This window comes from Polyodon spathula, chromosome 5 (assembly GCF_017654505.1).
Source record: "Polyodon spathula isolate WHYD16114869_AA chromosome 5, ASM1765450v1, whole genome shotgun sequence".
Taxonomy (NCBI): domain Eukaryota; kingdom Metazoa; phylum Chordata; class Actinopteri; order Acipenseriformes; family Polyodontidae; genus Polyodon; species Polyodon spathula.
This window is the reverse complement of record NC_054538.1, coordinates 9,837,632-9,864,353: the sequence shown is the minus strand read 5'-3', so window position 1 is coordinate 9,864,353 and position 26,722 is coordinate 9,837,632. Positions and strand designations below refer to the sequence as shown.

Below are 26,722 nucleotides of genomic sequence, written 5' to 3'. Positions count from 1 at the left end.
ACAGCCCGGACGAGAACCTGCGCTGTATGACTCACCCTACACACCACGCGACTGTGCTTTTACTAGATAAGCCACTCTGGGACACATATTTTCTTTTTAAGCTTCATTATGGAATCAAAGTAAAATGTTGACAAAAATTACATTTTGTGTTTGTCAGAAAACCAAACAATGCCTGCATCATCTTATACTATAAGATATATTTCAGTTGGAAAAGGCTGTATTGTACAACACAGTTATTGTTATTAATGCAGTACTTTCACTAACTTCAAAGGCAGATAACTGTCAAGTTCAAGGCTATACTTTAAGAAGCATTTAAATTGTGATTCATAGCCTGTCTGTCTAAACATATCTGACATATTTTCCAAAATAGCAGAATTGAAATACATTGGACACACTGCACTGTAATAATAATAACAACAACAACAACTTTATTTTTATATAGCGTCTTTCATAGTGGACCATCATCACAATGTGCTTTACATAGGTAGGCTGTGATCTAATCATTATATGCAGAGTCACTTACAATAGAACATTACAATAGGACTATAATACTCTCATAATGTGGTCTTCAGTGGGAAGCAGCTCAGGTTTAGTACAATAGCAGCAACACCTTTACCACTCCCCAGAGATCAGCTTTACAATGCTGTGTTATGTAAATATGCTGGTTTATGCCATGCTGACTATTGTAGCAGCAAGTGTACAAATTTGTATACCTGGTATGTACTATTATGTTAATTAAGCGTATTTATAGTGAGACCTTTGTGGATGAAGTGTAAATGGCTGCTGTTATACAACAGATGAAACTGATGTTGAAGCATTGTTCTTGTCAGTAACAATGTTCACACATCTCAATGGAAAAATCTGAACCGACTATAACTTAGTAATGAACGGTATCTCATATCTAGAGTTCTCAGTCCGTGTTTTGGAAAATAACCTGTTTATTCTTGAAAACCGTGCATGAGGTGTTTGTAGAATATCTATAGAAATGATTTACAGCCCAACCACCGTCTTGATCTGACATCTCCAGGCAGAAAACGTACGTCAATCAATCCATGTTTTATTGATTGTATTAACACAATATTTAGCAAGGATTGCCCGACTGAGATTTGATATCTTGAGTTGAGTCAGTTCGTGCTTCAAGCATAGCGTTCACTTTTCAAGGTGGGCAGTAAAGTAAATGGAATCATTTCAATGAGATCAGTGACTCAGCTGAAGTAGAAACCAAGGATCACGACTCGGTCCTATTCCTCAAATCTAATCACTTTGCTAGTCAAACTAGAGAGGGGCTATTCCATTTTAGCTCAGCCTTGTGAAGTGTAGTTTAAAGGCAGGATGGGTTGTGTTTTACAAAACATTTCAGAATGTTTATCCAGTAATCAGGCATTATGACAGATTTGTTTTATTATTTTTTTTTTAAATCACATTTTGTCACAAATACTATATGCTTTGTGGTGCAACTTTGTTTTTAATAGTGTGAAGCCTTGTTTCAAGTATTTCCTCATTACTAAGAGCTGACTAAAGAAAAAGTCATTGATATTGATGAACTACAAGGGTTAGTATTACAATATATGCTTCCTTTTATCAGCGTATCTTTTTAGGTCAAAGTTATCATTTGACATTTTAAAATTCTAGTCTTAAATTCAGAACAATAGCAGGCACATATGCTCTATAAAGCACAGAATGAGAAACAATCAAAAAAGAGACATTTAAAAAAGTAAGGAAAATACAATGTCAACTTGCCTTACTTAAAAATAATTGGTTTCTGTGTGCTAAAGAATCTATTTTTAAAACAATAAACAAAAGTAACCCTCGAAGCAATCACTTTTCTTAGAAGCTGAACATAAACCATATGCCCTTTAATCTACTAAACTCATCATATTTGTATCACACTGAACAAATTAAGCAAGCACCCACATGCACGTGGGGTACTCAAAAAGTAAATAAAAGACACATTGGCAATGGCTGCTCAGTTAATGTTGAACTGCAACAAAGTCTGTTGTCATTGTATGTATATGTGTTGGCATATGAGAATCATTGACTTGCATCACAACTTGGCCATTAAGGACTAATCATCACTACAGGTCTGTGCACACATTTAATATTTCAAATATTATGCAAGCAACATGCAGGATGGGTTATAGTTTAAAAGGCACAGAAAATTCATGACTGAGCAGGATAATGGTTATGTCCAAAAAAAAAAAAAATGCAAAATGCTTCCTGCATCAGCAAAGTTGGCTTTATCCATCCCAAACAGGAATAAACTTAAAACAAGCCGAGGCACTGGAGAGCTTTTCTTGAATACGCTTGATAATTAAAGGGGTCTGTGGAACAAAGTATTAACCCTCAACTCTATGGTTTTAAGTTATTTCAAGTTGAGCAGAGCTGTAGAGTTTATGGAAAGTTCAAGACTCTGAAAGTAGGCTCTGTTCACAAAACATTGAAGACTACTGGATTTTGAGGAATGTTTTTCGAAAGACTTTTTCATTAAAGCCCATTTTTATTAATGAATTTAAGTTTGGAGTTCATGGAACCTTTCTGAACGGTTTACAGTGTTTATATCCATGTTTATATGGCCCTATTCAATAGAGCTGCACAAGCTTTTTAGTGCACAACCCACGAACAGGCTTGAGTCTTAAAGAGCTAGACATTGTTCTCAAACAGTCCCCTTTCAAGCGCAATGACAGTCTATAGTTTCGAGCTTCTGAAATACAAAAAAAACACCTGCAGCCGTATTTTCCACTGTAGCATTTTACGTTGGTCAGAGAAGCCACCAAGAAGCCAATGACAACTCTGAAAGACTACAGCATTCCATGACTGAGATGGGAGACTCTGTCTGTGTGTCAACAATAGCTGAGGTACTCCATAAATCTGGTCTGTACAGAAGAGTGGCAAGAAGGAAGTCATTTCTGAAAAAAAGCCCATGTACAATCCCGCTTGGAATTTGCGAAAAGGCATCTGGGAGACTCTGTAAAGATGTGGCAAAAGATTCTGTGGTCCGATGAAACAAAAACTGAACTATTTGGCCTAAATGCAAAGCGTTATGTCTAGCGCAAAGCCAACACAGCACATCACCCAGGTAACACCATCCCTACTGTGAAGCATGGTGGTGGCAGCATCATGCTATGGGGATGCTTTTCATTGGCAGGGTCTGGGAAAACGGATGGAGCTAAATACAGGCAAATCCTTGAGGAAAACCTGCTTCAATCTGCAAAAGACCTAAGACTGGGACGGCAATTCACCTTTCAGCAGGATAATGACCCCAAGCACACAGCCAAAGCGATACTGGAGTAGCATAAAATCAAGAAAGTGAATGTCCTAGAGTGGCCCAGTCAAAGCCTGGACTTGAATCCGATTAAGAATCTATGGCAAGACTTGAAGATTGCTGTCTACCAACGATCCCCATCCAACTTGACAGAACTTGAACAATTTTGCCAAGAAGAAAAATGGGCAAATATTGCATAATCATAGATGGTAGAGACTTATCCCAAAAGACTCACAGCTGTAATTGCTGCCAAACGTGGTTCTACCAAGTATTGACTCAGGGGGAGTGAATACTTATCTAACCAAGACATTTCAGTTTTTTTTTTTCCATTAACTTGTTTCACAATAAAAATTCTCTTGCCTCTAAAAGTGCTGAGTAGGTTGTGTAAATCAAAGGGGAAAAATTACCATTTAAATGCATCAAGATTTCAGGTTGTAACACAACAAACTGTAAAAACATCCAGTGGGGGAATACTTCCTATAGGCACTGTAGTTTAGACACCATGCATATCTAGTTTACAAACTGTTATCATGAAAGTAGCCAAGTACCTGTACACACACATGCAAGAAATAAAGTAAAAAGTGCAACAATATCTTTTTGTCCACATTATCAGTCATTATTCAGTTCAACCTATCTTCTTAAACAGCAAATATGTAATCAGTTCAATCTGATAACATCTTTTATTAAAAAGCAAACTTGCAAATGTGCCTATTAAGTTAGGAAGCTTACTTGTTTTATAATATTTTAAATATACAGATATCTGAGCAAAATAGAACATACGTTGAAATACACAATCCAAGCAGATTTATACATTGGAAATTATAAAATTGTTAATTTATCTAAAATCAACTTAGAGTTTTGAAAATGAACTCCTGCATGTTCCTTATTTTTCAGTTGTGTTCTAATATGTATGTATATAACCACATCAAAGTGACAGCTTTTACTTCTGATTGCAAAAGTGTTTGTATACTTACTGAACGACACTCAATGCCAGGACAATGACAGTGTCTATGTAAGATGCTGAAAGGAAAAGGGCTCTTATTTTGATTGCATTTCAATGTATATATAAACACAGGTCCCTATTTAGCCTGCAGCACACTTTGCAGAGTTTAGAGCAGACAGCTGTGTGGTCCAGAATGCTTCCAGTAAATTGCACTGACAAGTCTAAATTAAAAAAAAAAAAAGGATCGTTTTCTGCACTTCCTCTGATACATGTAATTACAGTGCCAAGCACACAGAATTCATTCAGGACATTAAAAGGTCATCTGCTGTCACAGCAGATGCGTGATTTAATGGGATCTGCGCTGCAGACAGCTAAATGCTCTTAAATAGCTGCTGTCTTCACAGTGCTAACTTGAGGCTTTCTCTTGCAGTCTATAGAAGTGTTTACTGATAGTTCCACTTGTTTCACACGGCATTGCTTTTCTTGATTTTGTTTCCCTTTTTACATAGATGCACTGCTTTTATATCTTGGCTGCGGTTTAGACAGTAAATTGATTATAAGCAATAAGCAAATATCTGCAGATTATCACAATATATGCATTGGCAAATGTGTCAAGCATAATGGCTTAGAGACAGCAGTGCAACACACAGACCAATTTTTATACAAAAGGGGGCGATTCTAAAGTAATTACAGTGATGCTATGTAAGTAATAATAAACTTGCAGACAAATCAACATACACTAACTCATTTTGACAACGTGCTGTTTAGAATGAAATGTAGGAAACACATATTCAAGTAAAGAAAAATAAATGCTTGGGATTGTGAAGTTGTAAAAGCAAAAATACTGGGATCATTCAAAAAACAAATTCAAATTGTGCCAAGGGGCAAATGGCATTATAACAAAGGACTAACCTACAGCTATACGAGCATAATTTAACCAAAAAAAACTAGTGTTATATTGCATAAGGTCTACCGGAAGCCATAAAAGTAGTAGAATATTTCATATTAGATTTTAAAATGTCCCATTTTTTATTTTTCAGTTTTTTGTTAAGTATATGGAAAACTACAAAGCAGTATGTAATATAACATGTAAATTTAACGTTATTCAGCAGGTTTCATGCAACTTTATGAAGCAAAATGCGTAAATTCTATAGGGTGATACCGCTGTTTGCCCACAGCTGTAGACTGACCTAATGACCTTGCATCTTACCCAGCAACTGTCTCAAACCAAGTGTCATTGGAGATCATGAAGTAACAGAAGCTTGTGTTTAATGTAAAAATACACTGAATGCTGCCCACCCTACTGCTACAACTCCTCTCTTAAAGAACTAAAGGTGTTTATCAGGGATCTCTGATAAGTTCAAGGTTGTTTATCTAACCACTTGTGTGAAACAACTACCAGAACATAGGTGTCTCTGCACCTGTCCCTTTTTCTTACAATACAGCTCAATAACTTTGTATAGAGTTCATTAAAACATGTGTCAGTTGACATGCCCTATGAAAACCCCTCCACAAGTGCTCAGCATAACACAATCTGAAACAAGAAAGTACATCGTAAAACAGTAAGCAGGTAGCTTTACTTGATCCCATTGATGTTGTGCAAATGACTATAGGGTAATGAGGGACAAGAAGCAGGTCCGACATAAACGTTATTTATGTACTTTCAGACATTTCCTGTAATGAAGGCCGAACAGGAATGTTCTGTTCTGATTAGTGTTGTGGTTCTGCGGATAGACATGCCTTTAACCTCTCTGCTTTTTCCCTGAACAAATAATATGGTAGGTTTCTACCAGAACACAAAATACTAAACATAAACCCTTCAATTAGTTTCAAGAGAAATTACAGGGAGAAGTGATCAGTTTAAGACCCAAAGCCACAGATGTTAAACGCGGCAATTTCCTGGAATTGTAGAATGAAGCTTCTAGGAAATGGCACTTTCTGCCTCTGTTACTGTTTGAGGCAGCCACATAGTTGATGGAAATATTCTTCATACGAATAGGCAGGAAATAAAAGCAACTAACATTTGAAAATCAAAAGAGTAGATCTTTGAGTAATGCCATTTTGTTTTTTAGTACCGACAAAAAACAAAACAAAAACACAAATGCAGTCTTAGTGAGGTAATACTATGATGAAGGTATTACATATTACCTAATTTTATTTGACTGTAAAAAATAAATGTAATATTTTCCACATGTAATTAATTAGGCATGATGTAATTATATAGACAACTTTCTACTAAGAATAAGGAGGCTGATCTTTCATCTATTGATCTATTACCCTCAACAAGTTCACTTAAAGACAAATAAACAAGTCCTTTAATCACCTTAAAAAGTCACTGTAGGAATTTCTTGTTCAGCATTTGAGCTCATTTACATGTCTTAATTTAATAAAAAGAAAAAAAAAAACATGCAAACAAACATGCCATTTAATCAAGAGTACTGACATTAGTTTACCCAGAGGGTTAATCTCTATGCCTTGTCTTTAATAGATTTAGTAGCTGGTTTTTCATGTGTACAGATTGCAAGATGTCATATGCATTACACCATCATGTGCTGCTTTAAAAGTTCACAGTACAAACGTGACCTCTAGTGGTTGAGGCAGTTCTGCCTTTTATTTTTTTCTTAGAACCAAAATGATTTAGTATTCTTGACAAACCGGTTTGTACTGAAAAAGAACTGGACTTCATTTGAGAAAATAGGTTAAATAGACTTACAAACAACTAATTGTATCACCACTATTGTTTAATAATAGCATGCTTTATGTTCATTCATATTTTTATTAACCAACTATCCTGCACTCCATGTGAAAGCATGTTTTTCATCTTGCTAGTGAGCGGCCTAGTTACTGATGGTTTGGCCTTTCCCCATGTAAATACTCACAAATTTGAGAGACTCATTCTATTTGTATTTGTTTTACAGATTCCATAGTCTTTTTTTTTTGGGGGGGGGGGGGGGGGGGGGGGGGGGGTTTAAACAAGAAAATAGTAGGAACTTAATAAATCATCAAGCATTCAAGTCCTCTGCGTATACTTGGAAACAAACCTAAAACTTAACTACAGTACAAATAAATATATGTAATTCAGTACAGTGCTATAAAACTAAAGCTTTTCTAATTGTTGCATATTTTACTAAATGTATTAACATTTTCTACTCCTTGGATAACAGTAGCAAGTTCAGAAAACTAATGTGTCTCCCAGCGACATCCCAGAATACACTAGGTTTCCAGACACATAAAAAAGCCACCATCATGTGCACCCACCGATGCAACAATGTCATTTGACTTACAGAACCTACATTATCAGGGTCCGTTGTTCGACAATCATAAGAATTTTGTCAGAGAATTGCATGTGAAATATAGATGTGCTTATGCTATAGTGAGTATGCAGCATAAGTATTTATAATTCAGTATTTATTCATAGACCATTTCATGTTAGTTTTGTACACATACTGTACAGATGGTTTCACAGTCCTCGATTAGCAGTAGTCTAGGACTACTGTTCCTAAAATAAGATTGAGTTTGTCCAAGATCAGCACTAATCCAAGTGTGTGAAACCAGTCAATAAAGTCTTTACTATTGCAGTTATTTATTTCAAACTTTTTGGAGTGCTTGTGGGTTAGACTGGTTACCAACATTTAAAATGTGTTAAAGTTTAAACAGAAACTTACAACCTCAAGTTTACATTACCCAGGTTTTAGAGTTAGGGGATCTTTCTACCCTTTCATGACTGCCACATCATACAAGATAACATATTCCTGACACTGCAGTAATAGTAGACTACAACAGAAAGACACAGGTTAGGAGCCACATTAATTTGTTTGATTTTGACTGAACAATAAGTAGCATGTGGCTGTTAAAACCTTAATATGTTGATGGGCCTTACTTTTGAAGTATAAAAAACCCCAAAAGATCACAGATCTATATTTATGCCTTTTTATTTCACAATAACATTTTTCATCAAATGTAGTGCCAAGCTGGGGTTGTATAGACAACGAAACAAATATGTTTTTAAATCAAAATGTCATTCTTTTACATATCAGCTTTTAAACAGAATGCTTCTTTTGCTTATTTTTTCAGTTAAACTTCTATCATTTGAAATAAAGCATTGTGGTTTTAATTGTATTCTGTCAGTCACTTTTTTTGTGATGTCTTCTCTCTAAGCTAGCCGTGCTGCTATTAGAAGGTTTTAAACAGCTGGCCGGGCAGGTAGCCAAGATGCAGGAAAGACGTTTGTGCCTCCTTTTCAAGGGCAGCCAACTCTTGTACTGTAGGTGCCAAAACATCCACATGGCCTTTGTATAACCCACCTGCCAAAAAGAAAAACAAACTGAACAACTTACCCGAGACACGTTGTCAACAGCAATTAACTTGCTCGGCACAATAATACATATATAAAAGAAGTTACAGATGTATGGGTTGTCTGCAGTGTTCTAAAGAAGACACATAACATTATTTTGACTTATGGCAAAAAGTTTGTTAATTCCATTGTCATTGCATACAATATGAAATACAGGTTCCACAAGTGTAGATTAAAAAAGTACAAAACAATACAAGAAACTTATTTATGGGTACTCAATTTTTAAAGATATCATATAATTTTACACAATACCATTTTGCATAAATCAGAAAACAAACCTCCAGCTGCTCTTCTCTGGCCATAGGTGACTTTGCCATCAAATTCATCCACAGGTACTTTGATATCAGGGTCAGTCTGAGAGATGGTGCACTTCAAATGGTCTTCAATGTCTCCAAGGAGCTGGGGAAGAAGTCACAATTCATACTTAAAACAAAAATACAAATCTATTAACCCTTTGCGGTCCAATGTCGGACCTGGTCCGACATTATAATTTTCCCTTTCCAGTCCGATGTCGGATACTGTCCAACATCATTAAAAAGACAAAGCACAGGTCTAGTTGTTCTCAGTAAAAAGCAGAGAAAACCTTTCAATGGTCGAGTGAGACAGACAGGAGACGAATGAAACCAAAAAAAAATAAAAAAAGGCGTATCTGGATAGCCCCATACACCACAGAGATAACACAGACATAAACAAAGGAGATAGCTGCTTCTGCATCCAGTGCTCACAGAATATCACGGAAATTTGAGCTTTTTGAGATGTTATATTAATAAAATAATGGGACTTGGATTGCATTATTGAGGAGTTTGGTGATAAAACGAGTGATTAGGATAGGATTTATCTATAAAGAAGTATGTGAAAAATACAAACAAGGTGTGGGGCTTGGCTGGAGATTATTTTTGGTGAAGAAAAACAAAGAATATGCAGGCTCTGGTGTAATGAAAATAGTCTGTAAACATAAAACAATATTGTCGTGAAAGCGTATCATTGATTGATATAGCTAGTGGTTAAAACAGTGTGGCAGTTACACTTACAATGGAACTTAACTTGTCAAATCTTAGAAAGCACCAACTGTACCAACTGCCAGAGGTTAAAATCAGAAGATTGTATAATAGTGAGAACAAAGCCCTTTTCTCAACGCTCAATGTCTAAGAGTGCACTTACCTGTTGCTCATGATACCATATGGTACACCCTCCATCCTCCTTCAGTCTAGTGTTATTGCAGCCTCGCCCACGATTCGGGCACACATGGTACCAAACCTAACAAGACAGACATGAACAAATATACAACCTCCTGTAGACTCAATGTTACCTACAGTGCAACTACATATACAGATAACCAGTACTGCTTAATTTAAAAGAAGCAAAACACATATTACTACATATATTACCTTTTCTTTCTCAGTGGCCACTAAGGAAATGGCTAAACCCATCCTGAAATAAAAAATAAATAAATATATATATACATTAGTATGGATATACTGGATCATAAAAATGACACAAATAATGATTTGTCTTTGCATTACAAAAAAACAAACTAAAACACGTAACAAAAGAAAAATGATCACTCAAATATTAAATGTACTCTTTCTACACTCGAGTAATTAAATGACATACAGATTTCTGTGAGGAGGGGAGTTTGTAAGCACCAGAAGCACAGTTACCTCTCAGCTCTTCCCACTCTTCCAATACGATGCACATAGTTCTGTTTCTCATCAGGGAGCGTGACGTTGATAACTAACACAGAAAAGAAAAACAATATAAATGCACTGGGATTCAATCAAATAAAATGTAGGTTTTAATTATTATTGTACCTCTGTGCTTTTCACCGAATAAGTTTGTAAATTTTCCCTAACATTCTAGAGATCTGTAGAAAGCATGGTCAGGGGTCAAGGTACAAGAGGAAACATACATTTAGCATAAATCCCAGTGAGTGGCTTTTTTAAGCAACTGGCACTCCACTGGCAAAAAGGTTATTGAAGGACAAGGCTGTCTTTCATTCCATATCAGGAGTCTACAATTCATTTGTGCAGTACATTTACTATGGCTACTATATTATTATTATTATTCAATAATACTAGTGGCCGTTTAGTTTTTCTGAAGGAAGTTTTAATCCAGATTGGTAACCATTAGGTCTGTTAACCTTTACAAGAGAGTTTTGCCATAGTGTGTGTGTGTGTGTGTGTGTGTGTGTGTGTTCTCGTCTACCTATCTATCCTGTCTGCCCACTTAGCTGGCGGAGAATCACCGACCCCAATTGGTAGCACCGCATTCTAATTGGTAGTTAACATGCATATTAGCAGATTATATATATATATATATATATATATATATATATATATATATATATATATGTGTGTGTGTGTGTATATATATATACACACACACACACACACACACACAAACACACACACACACACACAAAATATATGATTCAAAGTCCATCTCTTCAACGTTACAATTTATTTGACTATCCGCCACAGCCGTGTTTTTTTTCTTGTCTGCCAAATCAGTCTGTTTTATTGTGCAGTCACACAGCGCTTCCTCCAGTTTCACCTGACAAATGCAGCCAAAACAAATATAAATATATGTACTGTATTACAGTACACGTGTCATCTCCTTTGGCAAGTGATATTTTCGGAATCGTACCTTTCTGAATTAAAATGGTTTTGCTGAAAATATAGTACACTGTACTAACAAAACTGTATATCTAAACTGAAGCCTACTTATTTTAAAACAGTCCTTTTAGCTATGTGGACAAGGGTTGGAACAGAGCAAAATGAAATAATCAAATTGAGTAACACACGTTTAACCACCACTGAAGTCACAATTTTATAGGCTCTCTCTCTCTAATAATGTATTGACAATTGTAAGACAACTGAAAGCATTCTCAATTGGGGAGAACAGTCCTCATTTTATGTTGCTTACCAAATGGAACGCCGTGGATATCGATACCTCTTGCAGCAACATCAGTGCAAATCAAAAACCTGACCTCCCGCTTCTGAAGAGAGAACAAAACAAAAAAACACATCTTTTGTTTCTTCCTAAATGACAGGACCTAGTAAAATACATTGAATAGGTGAGTGTTTGGTCACTTCACAATGCATTTTGTCTGTACCTTAAATCGCTCCAAGTTTTGCTTCCTTTCATGTGGGTTTCTATCACCATGCAGACAGACGCATGAAAACTGGTGTCCTTTTCTGCCAGGCCCTGGAAATGCAATTCATAATGCAATGCAATTAACAATGATATCAAAATACAAAAAGATAAAGATAAAAGAAAGCAAGGCATTTTCAAAAACAGATAAATAAATAAATACCCCCTCCTTGCTGTATGAAGTACTGCTCCATGTTGTCACAATCGATTTTAGTTCTGCAGAAAACAATTGCCTGATCCATCTTGTGCTCCTTGATTGCCCTGATGGTATATTCTCCCTTCAGTATTTTAATTGCTTCCGACCACATTTCTTAACAGGAAAAAGTAGCTTTATTATGTGATATTTTACATACAACATAACATTTAACTTTTTACAGCAAATCTTAAAAATCCTGGAGAAGAACACATTACAAAATACAGAGTAATTAATGTGAGCGAGATACAGGGATACAGTAAATGTACCGGCCTCTTGTTCAGTTCAGTTCTTATTGTTTAATATTTAAAAATACATGGACTATAGATATTTCTACTAACCTGGACTATTGGCACCCGGTCGTGTGTTGTCATTAGCATGTACTTCATCAGTCTGGAAAACATGTGGACAGAAATATCATGTCTTATTGGTAAAGCTACAGTGTCACTGTGGATGCTGCCGCTTCTGTCTACAATCCAAGTCTGCAACCAGAATTTATGCATATACCGTCCATATTTCCTAGACAGATATGCATTCTGTCTACATGTTCCCCATCTCAGCGCCAGGTGAAAATGTGACACGTCAGTTTACTACGTTATTTCAGGTATTTCTAGCCGTAGAGACACTATGAAATACTATAAATCTGGGATCCAAATGGACACGATGATGCTTTTACTTGCACCAGCAATGATAAGTTTTGAGAACAACTATATAGTTTAAACAGTCTGAATCTAAACACCACCACCACCAGTTTATACACAAATGAAAGACAGATCTAGTGTTCTGACCTAGCAAAATGCCACTAAGCTTTCTGCCAACATACCCATCCTAGAAAGAAAGAGAAAATTGTATTGTCTACTTGATCTCATTGGTAAATGGTTTATCCCTTGTTACTACTTGTATACAGTGCAACCGTACCCGGATATGGTTTTTGACCAGCTTCTCCCAGAGCCGATCAGTCTTGGGATTGACGGGCACAACAACATGATGGACAGTCTCTGGGATAGAGTCCTCACCCTTCAGATCCACCCAGGTGGGGAAATGCATGATCTTTTCAGAGAGCTTCTTCACATCAAAGGAATGCAGGGTTGCTGAGCACACAATCACCTACGTGTGTACAAAGAAAACCTGAGTAAATAAAAGTCATTACTGCTTAGAACGGGTGCGTTTGTGTTAACGTGATTCACCCGCAGTATAAACTCCCACACAACAACGACATTCTCCCAATCACCAGTAGAGTGATCTAAACAACCAACCATGTACGCGGTTAATCTTTATTAAGACACTCACTACACCATATATTTTATATATATATAATATAAAAAGTGCAAAAAACTAATGCAGAAATGTACAGGCAGGCTACATTACTGCAACAATCTAAAAAAATCCCAATTCAGCTTTATATCCGGATGCTGCTCCATAGCACACCTGTGTTACAAGCACAGCACGCACACTTACTCAACGGTGTCCGTTTCAGGAAGAGCATCCTGGTCGCTAAAGTGATACAGCAGAGAATTCTTCCTCTGACATCTCCTCTAGTGTTGTCAGAGTTTCAGTTGTATTTTTGTCCGCACTCTCAACTACAGAAAACCTAGCTTCTTTGAAGCAACTCTGCATTGTTTGCTGACTGACAGAGTTCCAAGCAAGCATGCAAGAGCACAGCATCTAACAGAGACATTTTATTTACACTGAATTTTTGTGCTGACACTCATCGCTTTACTCTTTCCAGCCATGCTTGTTGTTGCAGTCAGTGCTACTCTTTCAAACTGTAAAGCTGACACTGCTTAAAGGGATTAAATAGCCAAGGTACAGTACAGCAGTAATCGCTCAGTAACAAAGTGCAAACAGCCGACTGATCGATCCGTCAAGCTTTTACTACAGTAAAGTGCTGCCTTTTGATTTGAAATCTATTTGAACGGCAAGGTAACGAGATCCAAACACCTGAGTTTGCTCAAAATATATGCGGTGCTTAACACTGTATAAACAATGCCTTTGTTATTGAAATAACTGGGAATGCAAACGCTATTTGCCAATATAAAAACGGCTGCCAGTAATAACCCTGGACGGTGTAAGTGTTAGATACTGTAACAATACCTGCGTGCACCATTTTTGTCTTAAGGGGTACAAGAGTGGCAGAGGAGATAAACACACACACACACACATATATAGTATATATATATATATATATATACACATATATATATATATATATATATATATATATATATAATATATATATATATATATATATATATATATATATATATATATATATATATATATATATATATATATATATATATAAACTAAACACATTTTTATTTTTTTTTTTTTTTTTTTTTAAATCAAACACTTCTGTTCCTAAATAGAAAATCTTATCTGAAAACAAGTTAATGGTTTCTATTCATATACCTGAGTGAAATACTTTTCATATAATTAAATACAGTTTGATATTCATTAACCCTTCCGCTACATTATATACTCTCAAAACGAAAGTAAAGTTAGATAGACAGAAAGCTAGACGAATGAGTTTTAGTTTTTTGTTTTCTGTCTGGAGATTTGGCGATCACAAGTACAAGCTTACCAGAAACCATACAACATTGTCAAATGTTCATAAATCCAAAAAGAAATGAACAAAATATTAACTGTAGTGAAATATTCGTAGGATAAAAACTTCAGGGATGGCTTTCCAATGAAAATGCATTTCACTAAAGCCTCAAGACAATAGAGATACCTTTTATTGCAAGGTGATTTTAAAGCACAGCATTACCAGAAGGATACTAAATTGTTTTACATTACCAAGAATGCTTACCGAGACAATTTTTTTTTTATTATTATTATTATTTTTTTTTATTTTTTTTTTTAAGAGGATCTTGATGAGTTGACAGATCTATCTGATGGCTAAGTTCGTCACACTGCACATCTGTCAAATGATTTGGTGTAAAATCAAAACCAAAATTCTTTCTGATCCTAGTCCCTGAGGGTTGTGGCTACCACTGATCATTTTACAGTTTTCAGGTAAGAGATCACTAGATTACACTTTGACATTTAAAAATAAATTAATTTGAGTACATTTAAAATTTTTTTTTTTTTTTAAAAACACATGCAAACTAGGTAAATTGAAGAGTATAGTTCATCATAGAGTGCCAATGTTATTCTCTTACTAATTTTCACACTGAGCCGAAAGGTATAATAAAAGACCTTAAACAGGTAGAATTTTCAACATAGCGGAATGGTTAAACTGTACCAAAGTGGTGCTTGCTTCTTTAGTAACAGAACATTTTTTCAAATACCAAATCTTTTTAAATCATAAACAGACAATGAAATAATGTCTCGTTAAATAACTCATGAGTTAAAACTTTGTGAACAGGACCTAATCCACTGCTAAGCAGAGAAGGATCGCTCTGGCAACACCTGCAATTTTACCTGGAGCCTCTTTCCATCGGAAGTTATCTGAGGAATCTTGTTATAGACCCTCATAATGAAATCTAAATATCCTGCAGATAAGAGCCCGTCCTGCCGGAAATAAACAACAGATTAAAAAAAAAAAAAAAAAAGAAAATCTAAATGACTAATGCTTCTAAAATAAATGCTTATAAAAGTAAAACAAACAAACAAACAAAAAAAACACATTAAAAATAAACATTAACATTCTCTCTCCTCATACACCTGTTTCTACCGCCTCCGATTAAGGATTGCTACGGATTCATGTTCCCTGCCAGTGTGAGCGGCAATCGTGTAAGGACACTGGGTGTTTTGGGGCTGTTCTAGGGTGTTTCTGTGTTGTACTATTTTTATATGGTTGTGTATTTTAAAATGTATAATTTTTCATTTGCTTTATATGTCTGCTGTGTCTTTTCACCTGCCATTTCTCTCCTTATCCTTATTTTTCTTTTTCTATTTTATTTTTCCTTCTTAGACAATCAAAATGGCTGTCATAGTACCAATGTATGCATAATGTTTTTCTTGTTTTTGTGATTTTAAATATAACTGGGAGAAGATGCATTTGATTTTATCTAAATTTGTATTTTTTGTATAGTATACAGACATCCTAGAATTGTCGAGGGGTGGATGTTTCTAAGCTGGGTGTATGATAAGATTGTCTTTTGGTGTGATTTTGTTTTTGGGGATGTAAGGTTGCTGCCGTCTTGGGTTATTTATCTGATGCTCGATCGTATCCCCTTCTGTAAACGTTACTTTATTTGTATTTTCTTTTTCAGTTTTTGTGCTTGTCCAAGGACTGCCAATGAAAATGAGCTCTTCCTTTTATAAATTGGCAGTTATGGGGTTAAATTCCTCTACCTGCCTGGGTTTATTGTGTTCAGGTGGCTGGGGTTGATTAGAGTAATTACCAATCAATCAGCACCCAGCCACCTGACATAAAAGGAGGCCGGCCTCAGCTTCCCATTAGGGAGAGGAGGGAGCTGAGGAAGCAAGCTGGTGTTTGTGCTTGCTGTTTTTTTTTGGTTTGCTGTTTTGTGTTTTTTTTTTTGTATTTTCTGATCCAGTGAAGGCATCACCCAGCCTGGAAACCTTTATTTTTGTAAGTCTTGTTGTGTCTTTCTATTTGTGCTTAAATACCTTTGTTTTGGCCCATGGACCCTTTTATTTTGTGTTTATTTGTAATAAAAGTATTATTTTTTTGAACAGCAGTCTGTCTTTGGGCCTCTATCTACTCACCAGCCTGTCACACACTCATACTTAAATTTGGGGTGTAATACATCTTATGACATTTGTTAAAGATTGTACACTGTCCCTGTCAAATAAATACATAAATAAAATAACTAAATACAATAGAGTTTGGCTCAATACATACAGCTTCATCCAGCACCAGGAATCGAACTTGAGAAATGTTGATCTTTCCTGTTGATATTAGATCATCAATTCGACCAGGCGTTCCCACAATTATATCAACCTGTTAAATAATAATAAAATATAATCTAACAGCCATGATCAGAATGCCAAATCAGTTTAAATTTCGCTCTCTCATGATCTTACAATCTAAACAATAGAATAAATTCTTAATACACAACAGTACAAGACATACCCCGTGTTCCAGAACTGCCAACTGATCCTTGGCAGCTACACCACCGATGATCAAAAGTTCCCTAAAGAACAAAAAAAAAAAAGAGACCCATATCATACTAAGGTCACATAAATCATTACATTCTAAGGTAAACAAAATAAATAAGACATTAATAGGACACAAACAAATACATACTGGGAATATAATTCATCTAAAATAGTCAAGTTCTGTATTGCACAATGGAGTAGCTCAAAAAACAGATTTACCTAACTTTGGGATTATCCACATATTTTTTAAACTGTGTGACATTGTTCAGTGTTTGTTCTGCCAGTTCTCTGGATGGTTCAATAATAAGTGCTTTTGGGGCGTTTGGCATAACCTTTGTCTGAGTCACTTGCGGGCTCCCTGTAAATAAACAAATGAAATGGATCAAATACATTAACCATACATACCATACTCACACACAAGTATATTTGCAACAGCATATCAGTTTTTCTGTATAGTTTAAATTTACAAAGAGATTTAATCTAATACAAGAGAACCAATACATTTCGGTTGCAAAAGCATTACTGTATATCGGTAGTAGTACTCTCTTGTGCCCTTTCAATCCATTACAGTACAGGACCTTGTTCCAACTTCATCCTTAATTAGTGAACTGAACTGAGCAGTCCAGTCTTGCTTCAACCTGCTATTTAGTAGTTTCATTTAACAGAGCTACTCATAGGAGTAATTCATGGCCTGGTTTGAACAGACTAGAAGAGTCACAGTTGAGTATCAATGTAGCAGAGCATTACCAGTTACTGCTCAGTGTTGCTCCGGTGTGCTTGGTATCTGCAGAGATGCATAGCTGTTGAGCACTGTGCTCTTTAACCTAGTAATTGTTTCCACAATTTTAAATATAGATTTCTCTATGCTTCATTAAAAACTAAATATGGAGCCTCTGTTATTCCACAGGGTTATTTTTATCGTTCCCCTTTTCCAACAAATGTTACCATCTTGACACATTTCACTGATTTGAAACCTTCTTGATGAATTACGCTGTCCACTGGTCATGATCTTGGTCATACTGCAACTGATACTTTATCATCTGATAAAAACATACCCGTTTGTTTGGATTTGACAATGTGGCCATCAGATGCTTGATTTAGTGCAATAAACCCATCCTTTGGAGGGTATTTAAATTCTTCCCCACCAAAGTTAAACTTCAGTTCAGCATTCTGTAAATGGAAAATTAATTAGTGGCATGAAGGACATCAAGTGGATCAATACTTTAAGCATTAAAACTAACTTATTTCATGTAATATTTGTTGAGAAAAAGAAAAAAACAGATCAAACAAACGCTTGGGGTATACCTAACCAACACATCGATACAACCAGTGTATGTACAAGGTGTTCTGTGGCAGCTACTCGGAGCAACTGCACAGTACCAACCTCAGCTGTTTTTTTAAACAATTCTGTTTTTTGCAGGGGTGGCCAATTTCTGAAAAAAACTTGTTCAAGGAACAAAATTTTAGAAAAAATCTACTTGTCTTTCTTAAATACGTGCCCCTTCTCTGTTGCACAAAACACACACAAAAAAGTAGAATATAACTTGTAGGATTTTTGTTAATTTAACAAAACATGCATTCTCACACGTTTTTAGCAGGGAGGATTTTTACCCCCTCCCTGCTATCTCACTATATATATAGATAGATATTGTAAACGATCCTCGCACTCACGGAGTTCGTTGCCCCTTTAAGACCAGACCCAGGACACGGAAATGGAATTGCTTTAGCGCTGACGCGCACTTTTAATAAACATCTAACTCCCTTTGGAGCACTAACTAAACAGATACTGGTCCCTCACCGACCACAGGACGGCTAACCCGTTTACCTGTCACACAAATCAAACTTACGTTCCACACAACCTTCCTGGTACGACTGCTCTCACTCACACACAGTTGGGCTCTTTCCTCAGCAGCCCGGAACAGACTGGCTGCCTCTCAAATACCCTGCACCTGGCTCTAACTTACAACTACCACCAGGTGCAGGGAATTACTAAACAATTAAACAATTACACAATTAAACCCCATAATACCCAAGTGTGCATTCTCACAAGGTTTCACGCAGGGAAGGATTTTAACCCCCTCCCTGGTACCATATATATATATATATATATATATATATATATATATATATATATAAAAAAATGTACATATGGTAAATGGCAAATAAGGTTAGCAAAATTGATAAAAAAATAAAAATCAATCAATACATTTTTTGCCAGGAGAAGTTTGTTTTGAAATGCTTCTAACAGTAAACTTTATGGTTTTTTAAAACATATTCCCAACAAGTACACGCTTGACCACAGTGTTATGAATTACACCACACGATTTTTTCTAATCCGCCAATACCTTAGCGACTATGGTGTATTTTTTTTGTAGCTTCACTAAATTGCTGCATTTAAAATGTCTGGTTCACATTAAGAAAGCAGTATAATAGCCTTCCGCAACTCAGTTTTCAGAAACTTGTGTGGCTCTCTAGAAATATACCTGGAGCGCCTTTCTAGCAACAGAGCGAAGACAGGGAAAATAAATTAATTAAAAGATACTTGTCCGACGAGCAAAGTATAACAGCAAAACTTGTTATTCGTCCTGCAAATCTTGTTGCCCCGGGAGTAGGGCGATACAAATTGGCCACCCGTTGTGACATTAACTTAAACTGTAAACCTGTACACAGTTTCATTTTACATCAGACTTTACCTTCAAAACACAAGCAGCAAAAAATGCTTGATTCTTCAAATGTTGAGGGATTTCAAATGCAAGTCCGAGATCATTTCCTTCAAAACAACAAAACACACACGTTAAGAGTCCTAATAAAAACTTCACACAATGTGCTGCATATTAATGTAATGGTGAAAACAAGAAATGTAACATGGGTTAAAGAGCTGTACAACCACAGAACTGTAATGATTTGTTTTTTTCACATTACAGGGTAAGAGACTTCCTATTACTAAAATTATTAAATACCGTTTTAGTGGATATTCTAAATAAATTGCAGCAATTTACACAACAGAAAGTTTAACTGCAAACATACCACTTTTGGAAAACTTCAAATGCCCTTTGTCCAGATCCAGGTAGCATCCGATGGTGTCGTGCATTGTAAATTCCTTTAAAAAAATGCAATCCGTTGTTATTTGTAGATAGACACATTCAAACATCAAAGAGGATCATCACAAACGTTTCCATTTCCAGCTTACCTCCCCGTAGCTGTCAAACTGTTTGTTATGGGACTTCTTTCCTGTTCCGCCAAACCCAAACCCAAACTTGTCGGTGCCTAATTTCAACAGAAAACAAAATGCACCAAATTCTTTTTCTAACTTTTGCACTAATAAAACAAATTACTGCATTCTGCCGAGTCAACAGCTGGGGGCCGTAAAGTTGTCATGAAGGCAAAAGTATGTGCTTGTGTGTGGGCGGAGGTGGCGAAATTACAATCATTATTAAACACTAGACTACATTTACAATTAGCCATGCTTGAAATTCAAAAGGCAGAGTACAATACACAGTCACGCTAAAGAATCAAGTACAGTTAACATATTTATTGACTGGTGAAATACAAATCAAAGTTGTTGCAGTATGTCCACTGTTTTATCATTTCACATTTTCACAAAATGAAAAATGTAACTTTAAATGCTAGTGTGCAGTGCAAAAGCACATCATGAAAAAACACAATTTGTACGTGAAAAAACACTAGGGCCAAATAAAAAAAAAAAAAAAAAAAAAAAAAAAAAAAAAAAAGCATGGGTTTCTGGTTACGGTGGAAAAAAAATAGGGTAGGTAGGTAAAACTTTCTTTTTTTATTTCCTGAATAAGCAATGTGAACTGGTGAAACAGGCAAGTGATAGTTTAGTTTACATCTTTCTCCACCTTACAGCTGGCTCAGTCTCATTTTAAGGGTGCACCTTAAACTTTCTGCCCTCCTTGTTTTATGCTATAGGATACAAACAAGTCACAATCTGTTCAAATTTGGTTTGCGGTTTTCAACAATCAGAATTAGGGGTTACGTATTGATTGATACACACGCCATACATATGCATTTAATTACGATTAAATAACATATCCACAACCACATTATGTATTTACTGTAAAGGTAGTGTATTTAAATCATATTGCCAGCAGACTCACATAAGCAGCTTGGCACTGGGTATTCAGTGGCTCTGCACTGTCAGCTTTGCCGGTGTTACAGGCTAATTCTCACCCCTGTGAGAATAAGCCTAGACCAGGTTGATGTCGAATAACATATCCTGTTATCAGCAAAAAATATTTAGGGTCGGTGGAAAGAATAGGGTAGGTCGGGTAACCGGAACCACACTTTTTTATTTTATTTTTATTAGGCCTACAATAAAAGTAGCTACATTTAAAAAATACATAAAAACGTAAATTTTGAGGTGCACTAAAATAACTGGTTTTACACAATCGCTGTAAGAAAGAAACTGGAGTGTCCGGTGTGAAAATACAACACAAAATAATAATGTAGCATCCAAAGTAGCATTATAGCATTAAAATATTCAATACAAAAAAAATTACAAGCTCTTGCAGTGTCTAAAAAAAAAAAAAAAAAAAAAAATACAAAAATCCAAAATATGGATTGTCGCGTAACAGGAAAGTGTAATCAATCAGACTGTAGAGTCTGTATCATCGGATCTGAAACTGCCGTACTCCATGTCTTCGTCATCTAAATTTTCAGCAGGGATGAAGCAAGAAAGGTCTGAACTGAATTATTAATGCAGTGCAACTACTAGGCTGGGTAGGGCGGTCATTGAAACCGGGGTCTTGGCAGAATCCGGTATATCTCAAAGCTTGAAAGTCTAGGTCAAGTTAGTTTTAGACAACCTCTAAATGTTTTACATTTAAAGTGGCTTGCGAAAGTATTCACCCCCCTTGGCATTTTTCCTATTTTGTTGCTTACAACCTGGAATTAAAATGGATTTTTTGGGGGTTTGTATCATTTGATTTACACAACATGCCTACCACTTTGAAGATGCAAAATATTTTTTTTATTGTGAAACAGACAAGAAATAAGACAAAAAAAACAGAAAACTTGAGCATTCACCCCCCCCCCCCCCCCCCCCAAAGTCAATACTTTGTAGAGCCACCTTTTGCAGCAATTACAGCTGCAAGTCTCTTGGGGTATGTAACTATAAGCTTGGCACATCTAGCCACCGGGATTTTTGCCCACTCTTCAAGGCAAAACTGCTCCAGCTCCTTCAAGTTGGATGGGTTCCGCTGGTGTACAGCAATCTTTAAGTCATACCACAGATTCTCAATTGGATTGAGGTCTGGGCTTTGACTAGGCCATTCAAAGACATTTAAATGTTTCCCCTTAAACCACTCGAGTGTTGCTTTAGCAGTATGCTTAGGGTCATTGTCCTGCTGGAAGGTGAACCTCCGTCCCAGTCTCAAATCTCTGGAAGACTGAAACAGGTTTCCCTCAAGAATTTCCCTGTATTTAGCGCCATCCATCATTCCTTCAATTCTGACCAGTTTCCCAGTCCCTGCCGATGAAAAACATTCCCACAGCATGATGCTGCCACCACCATGCTTCACTGTGGGGATGGTTATCTTTGGTCTCTTTGTTGCTTCTCTGATTAATGCCATCCTTGCCTGGTCCGTGAGTTTTGGTGGGCGGCCCTCTCTTGCCAGGTTTGTTGTGGTGCCATATTCTTTCCATTTATTAATAATGGCTTTAGTGGTGCTCCGTGGGATGTTCAAAGATTCTGATATTTTTTTATAACCCAACCCTGATCTGTACTTCTCCACAACTTTGTCCCTGACCTGTTTGGAGAGCTCCTTGGTCTTCACGGTGCCGCTTGCTTTGTGGTGCCCTTTGCTTAGTGGTGTTGCAGACTCTGGAGCCTTTCAGAACAGGTGTATATATACTGAGATCATGTGACAGATCATGTGACACAGATTGCACACAGGTGAACACTAATTATGTGACTTCTGAAGGTAACTGGTTGCACCAGATCTTATTTAGAGGCTTAATAGCAAAGGGGGTGAATACATATGCACGCACCACTTTTCCGTTATTTATTTTTTATAATTTTTTTAAACACGTTATGCAGTACAAAGAAAATGCAGTACAAGAAAGTCCACTTTAAAGGGATGACTCTAATATAAGCATTATATGTTTAAATAAAACAAGAACAAACATGTTTTAAAATAGGAGTGAACCCATTGTCTGGCTTTTTATAAATATTATTCAGGCATCTTCTTATGATAATAAAAACAGAGACATTCTATCTAGATAATATGAATGTATTTGTATGATGGCTAAACTAGACACTCTTACAGAGATGTATGGATAATCTTTTCAAAATTTTATTTATTTGATAACCTACCCAAGTCTAAGGCAGCTTGAGATGTGGACCACCCTATCCTGCACAAGCCTTGATCGTGGCAAGACACTTCATAGTAGTATTTTCCTGTGGGAAGAAACTGTTTTTCATTTTGGATTTCTTGTTAACAAACAAAGCAATATGTGAAAACAATTAGGCTTTTCACTGAAAAGACCTTGGTCAAACCATAGTCCCAGAACTGCACTATTTAAACACTGTTATACCTACCCTTTGTCACTCCCATGGTTGATCTGCATCCATGCCACTCCTTAATCTCCCTGCTCTGACAACATAGTCCATCAGGCCCAATAGCTAGGGAAAATCAACCAGTACAAGTGAAAACTAACAGTTATTTTACTTAATTTAGACAAGTAAGTACAGGGTAGTTTCATCAGGGTAACTTACCAAAAGCTGAACCTCTGTCATAAGGGTTCATCTGCCATTTGCTGAAAACTAGAGAAAAAGATCAGATTAAAAGGGAGGCTTGTGAAAAATACAAAAAATAATAAATAAATACCAATAAAGCCCAAAAACAAAAGTATTTAATGATTGGTTAGCTCTCCTTTGAGGTTAACAAGACAGATAGTTTACCTGCCCCTCCGGCTTTTACCGCTGCTTTGCTTTTCTTGCCCTCTTGCTGATCCTTAAGTGTTTCATACACAATCTGAATCACTGGGATGCTGAAAGCCTAGAAAACAAAAGCACATGCAGTGCTGCTAAAGAGGCCACTTATTTGATTCTACCACATTTGGGATAAACCCCACATTGGGACTTATTTTGGAGAACTTAATATCAACTAGAAAGCTATGATTAAGATAGAAACTTACTTCAATGTTTTAATCCCATTGTAAAAGTTACTGGCTGTATACAGTATATCCACAGTTTGACAGCAGGTAACAAGTGAGCCATACTTGCATTTAGAGAACCAGTTTATCAAAATACTTACACCAGTTTTACCACTACCAGTTTCTGCAGCCTGAGGAAACATAAAACACAGTGTATTAACTAAGGAAATTTAGAGAGAAAACAAACAAAAAAAAAAAACAGGTTTCATACTGAATAATTAAATCTTACCATTAGCACATCACCACCTCCTAGAATCAATGGTATGGACTCTGCCTGGATATCTGTGGGGAGACTAAAAACAGACGTACGTGAAGATTACTGTCCCACCTTGTCAAAGATTATTATCCCTTAAGCTATACTGTTTTATTAAGACATTAGCAATACTAGCTTTTTTTTTTTTTTAATTAAAACATATCGATACTATATCTGGATGCTTATGAACCACATACTACATATTATTGTGCTTTCTGTAATTAAGAAAAAAAAATAGCAACTTGTATATGAACGTGTACGTTTGACTATTACAACTAAATCCCTATTTTGACTTTGGATATAGGGTTGACTTGGACTCGACTTGACTAGACATTCGAACTTGGGGCTTTGAAGCTCAGGATTGGGACTGGAAGACCACTGACTTCACCAGCTTTGGACTCAGGGCAGATGAGCAGTCATCCAACGAGTGCTAGAACCCCAGTGTTGTGTAAACTTTGTGTTGGTAAGAGTTACTTACACCCAATCCAACTCCTCCACAGCCTGGGCAATCTCAGGCATCACTCCCATTTCTATAAGTAAATGTGAAAAAAAAAAAAAAAGCTTAATTCACAATTTACATGACAATACAATATGACCAGCTGTGTGCTTGAAAAAAACATTAAACCTGAGAAAATGTGTTCATTTCCTTTACCTGCATCTGGAATCAGTTTTACAGCTTTTGCCTAGGACTGAACTTAGCGTCTTCATCAACTTTACCTTAAACCATTAACTTAGTAGATGCTGGCTACATGTCATTTCAGCTTTAAGCTGGTGCAAGCCACTGCAGGAGGTCACATTTTTATTAAAAACGAAAGCAGGTGTTACTACTAGGATTTTTATTGAGACTAAAGCAGCCGATTCAGCTGCTACTAGTAGCTTCACAAAACAAATGAATACATATAACCACTCATTTTATGTTCTCTAAACTTTAAAATCAATAAAACATAAGTATTTATTATTCGTCATCCTTGACGTTAAACTGTTTGTTGTCAGTAGTCTGTTTGGGGCTTCTTACTGCCAGTAGAATTTGTACTGGTATTAGGAAACCCCAAAGATGTCGCTGTCAGTAGATTTTCTCCTGGGAGTAATACCAACCACTTCAAAAATCAAAACCCTCGCTGGTCATTAGTTTGGCTCAGATACCGCGCTACTCCCCCCTAATTCCCCCTAATTTAGACATTATAATTATGCTTATTATTTATTGATACTACTAAAAATATAAAATCAATTAACAGGTTTCAATACAAGTATTTTAGGTCATTAGTACGGATATGGTTTTGGCACACATTTTTAGTACATTTCACAGACGAGCTGCAGAGAAAAAAAAAAAAAAAAAAAAAAAAAAAAAAAGAATTGACGGAAATATCACGGAAAGGCCACCAAATAATGTAGGTTTAGCTACATCAGCATACACAAACGAGCTTTCAAGTCAACCCACACCGGCAACACCGTGTCCAAGAAACGGAGCATCACAAAGATCAGGAAAAAACAAACAAACAAAAACAGCTCTTATTTTATCTAATTTGCAGTTAAAAAAAAAAAAAAAAAGTTAAAGGGCACTCTAAAGCATTTTGTTTACTGTTGGAGAACATGTGTATTTATTTTCAAAACACTACTTGGGTACATTAGTTTCAAGTCCAAGAAATGTCAGTAATATTTTGATGCAAGCCCAGTTTTTTCTTTAAAAAAAAAAAAAATAATAAGCGGCGTCTGTATGCATGAAGATCACAACCAAGAGTTTACACTAACATACAATCTGTTCATTCGCTGACTTACACAGCTACACGTAAATACTGTGTGCTACACAAGCAAACAATTTACAGATACTCGCAGGTTTGTATTTTCAGTGCATCATACTGCATTTTAAAGAAAGTGGCGAACCAAACGTGTTTTTACACCCATTTGCACAATTTCACGGACTTTTGTTCAAATTCTTAATTTCCACGACAACTGTGGGACATGACTCTGCAGCTCTTGAAACAGTTTTTATCGCACGCCTTATATTACTCATGTTAAACCGTTCTGAGTTTTTTTTTTATTTATTTATAATAATAATAATAATAATAATAATAATAATAATAATAATAATAAACATTGCTTAATTTAATATATCGCAAAAAAAAAATTACCAGAAAACGCAGCCATATTCGCCACCTCACTTCTCGTTGTACCGGAAACACCCGACCCTGCTTAATACCTTTATTTTGTCCGTCTGGTTCGCATGACTAGAGGCAAATTGTTCCGCAAGAGGGACTACAACTACACATTCATTTTCTGCCACTCCAGTTACATTAAAGAACTGATCACTGTTCCAA

General features: G+C 36.1%; 1 protein-coding gene across 1 annotated transcript; it reads right to left on the bottom strand.

Annotated features, from left to right (window-relative positions):
- Nucleotides 1-7,155: 7,155 nt before the first annotated feature.
- On the bottom strand, nt 7,156-26,629 carry ddx1 (DEAD (Asp-Glu-Ala-Asp) box helicase 1). The gene is made up of 26 exons (XM_041249687.1): nt 26,537-26,629; nt 24,886-24,937; nt 24,384-24,447; nt 24,256-24,285; nt 23,901-23,997; nt 23,715-23,762; nt 23,538-23,621; nt 23,313-23,396; nt 20,169-20,245; nt 20,006-20,078; nt 19,672-19,748; nt 18,034-18,148; nt 17,198-17,336; nt 16,953-17,013; nt 16,722-16,820; nt 15,332-15,421; nt 12,824-13,012; nt 12,247-12,298; nt 11,876-12,022; nt 11,675-11,766; nt 11,485-11,557; nt 10,221-10,293; nt 9,948-9,990; nt 9,721-9,816; nt 8,838-8,958; nt 7,156-8,509 (listed from the first exon to the last, which is right to left on the bottom strand). The coding sequence occupies exons 1-26, from the start codon at nt 26,550-26,552 to the stop codon at nt 8,379-8,381; spliced, it is 2,223 nt and encodes a 740-aa protein (XP_041105621.1). The 5' UTR covers nt 26,553-26,629; the 3' UTR covers nt 7,156-8,378.
- Nucleotides 26,630-26,722: the final 93 nt, after the last annotated feature.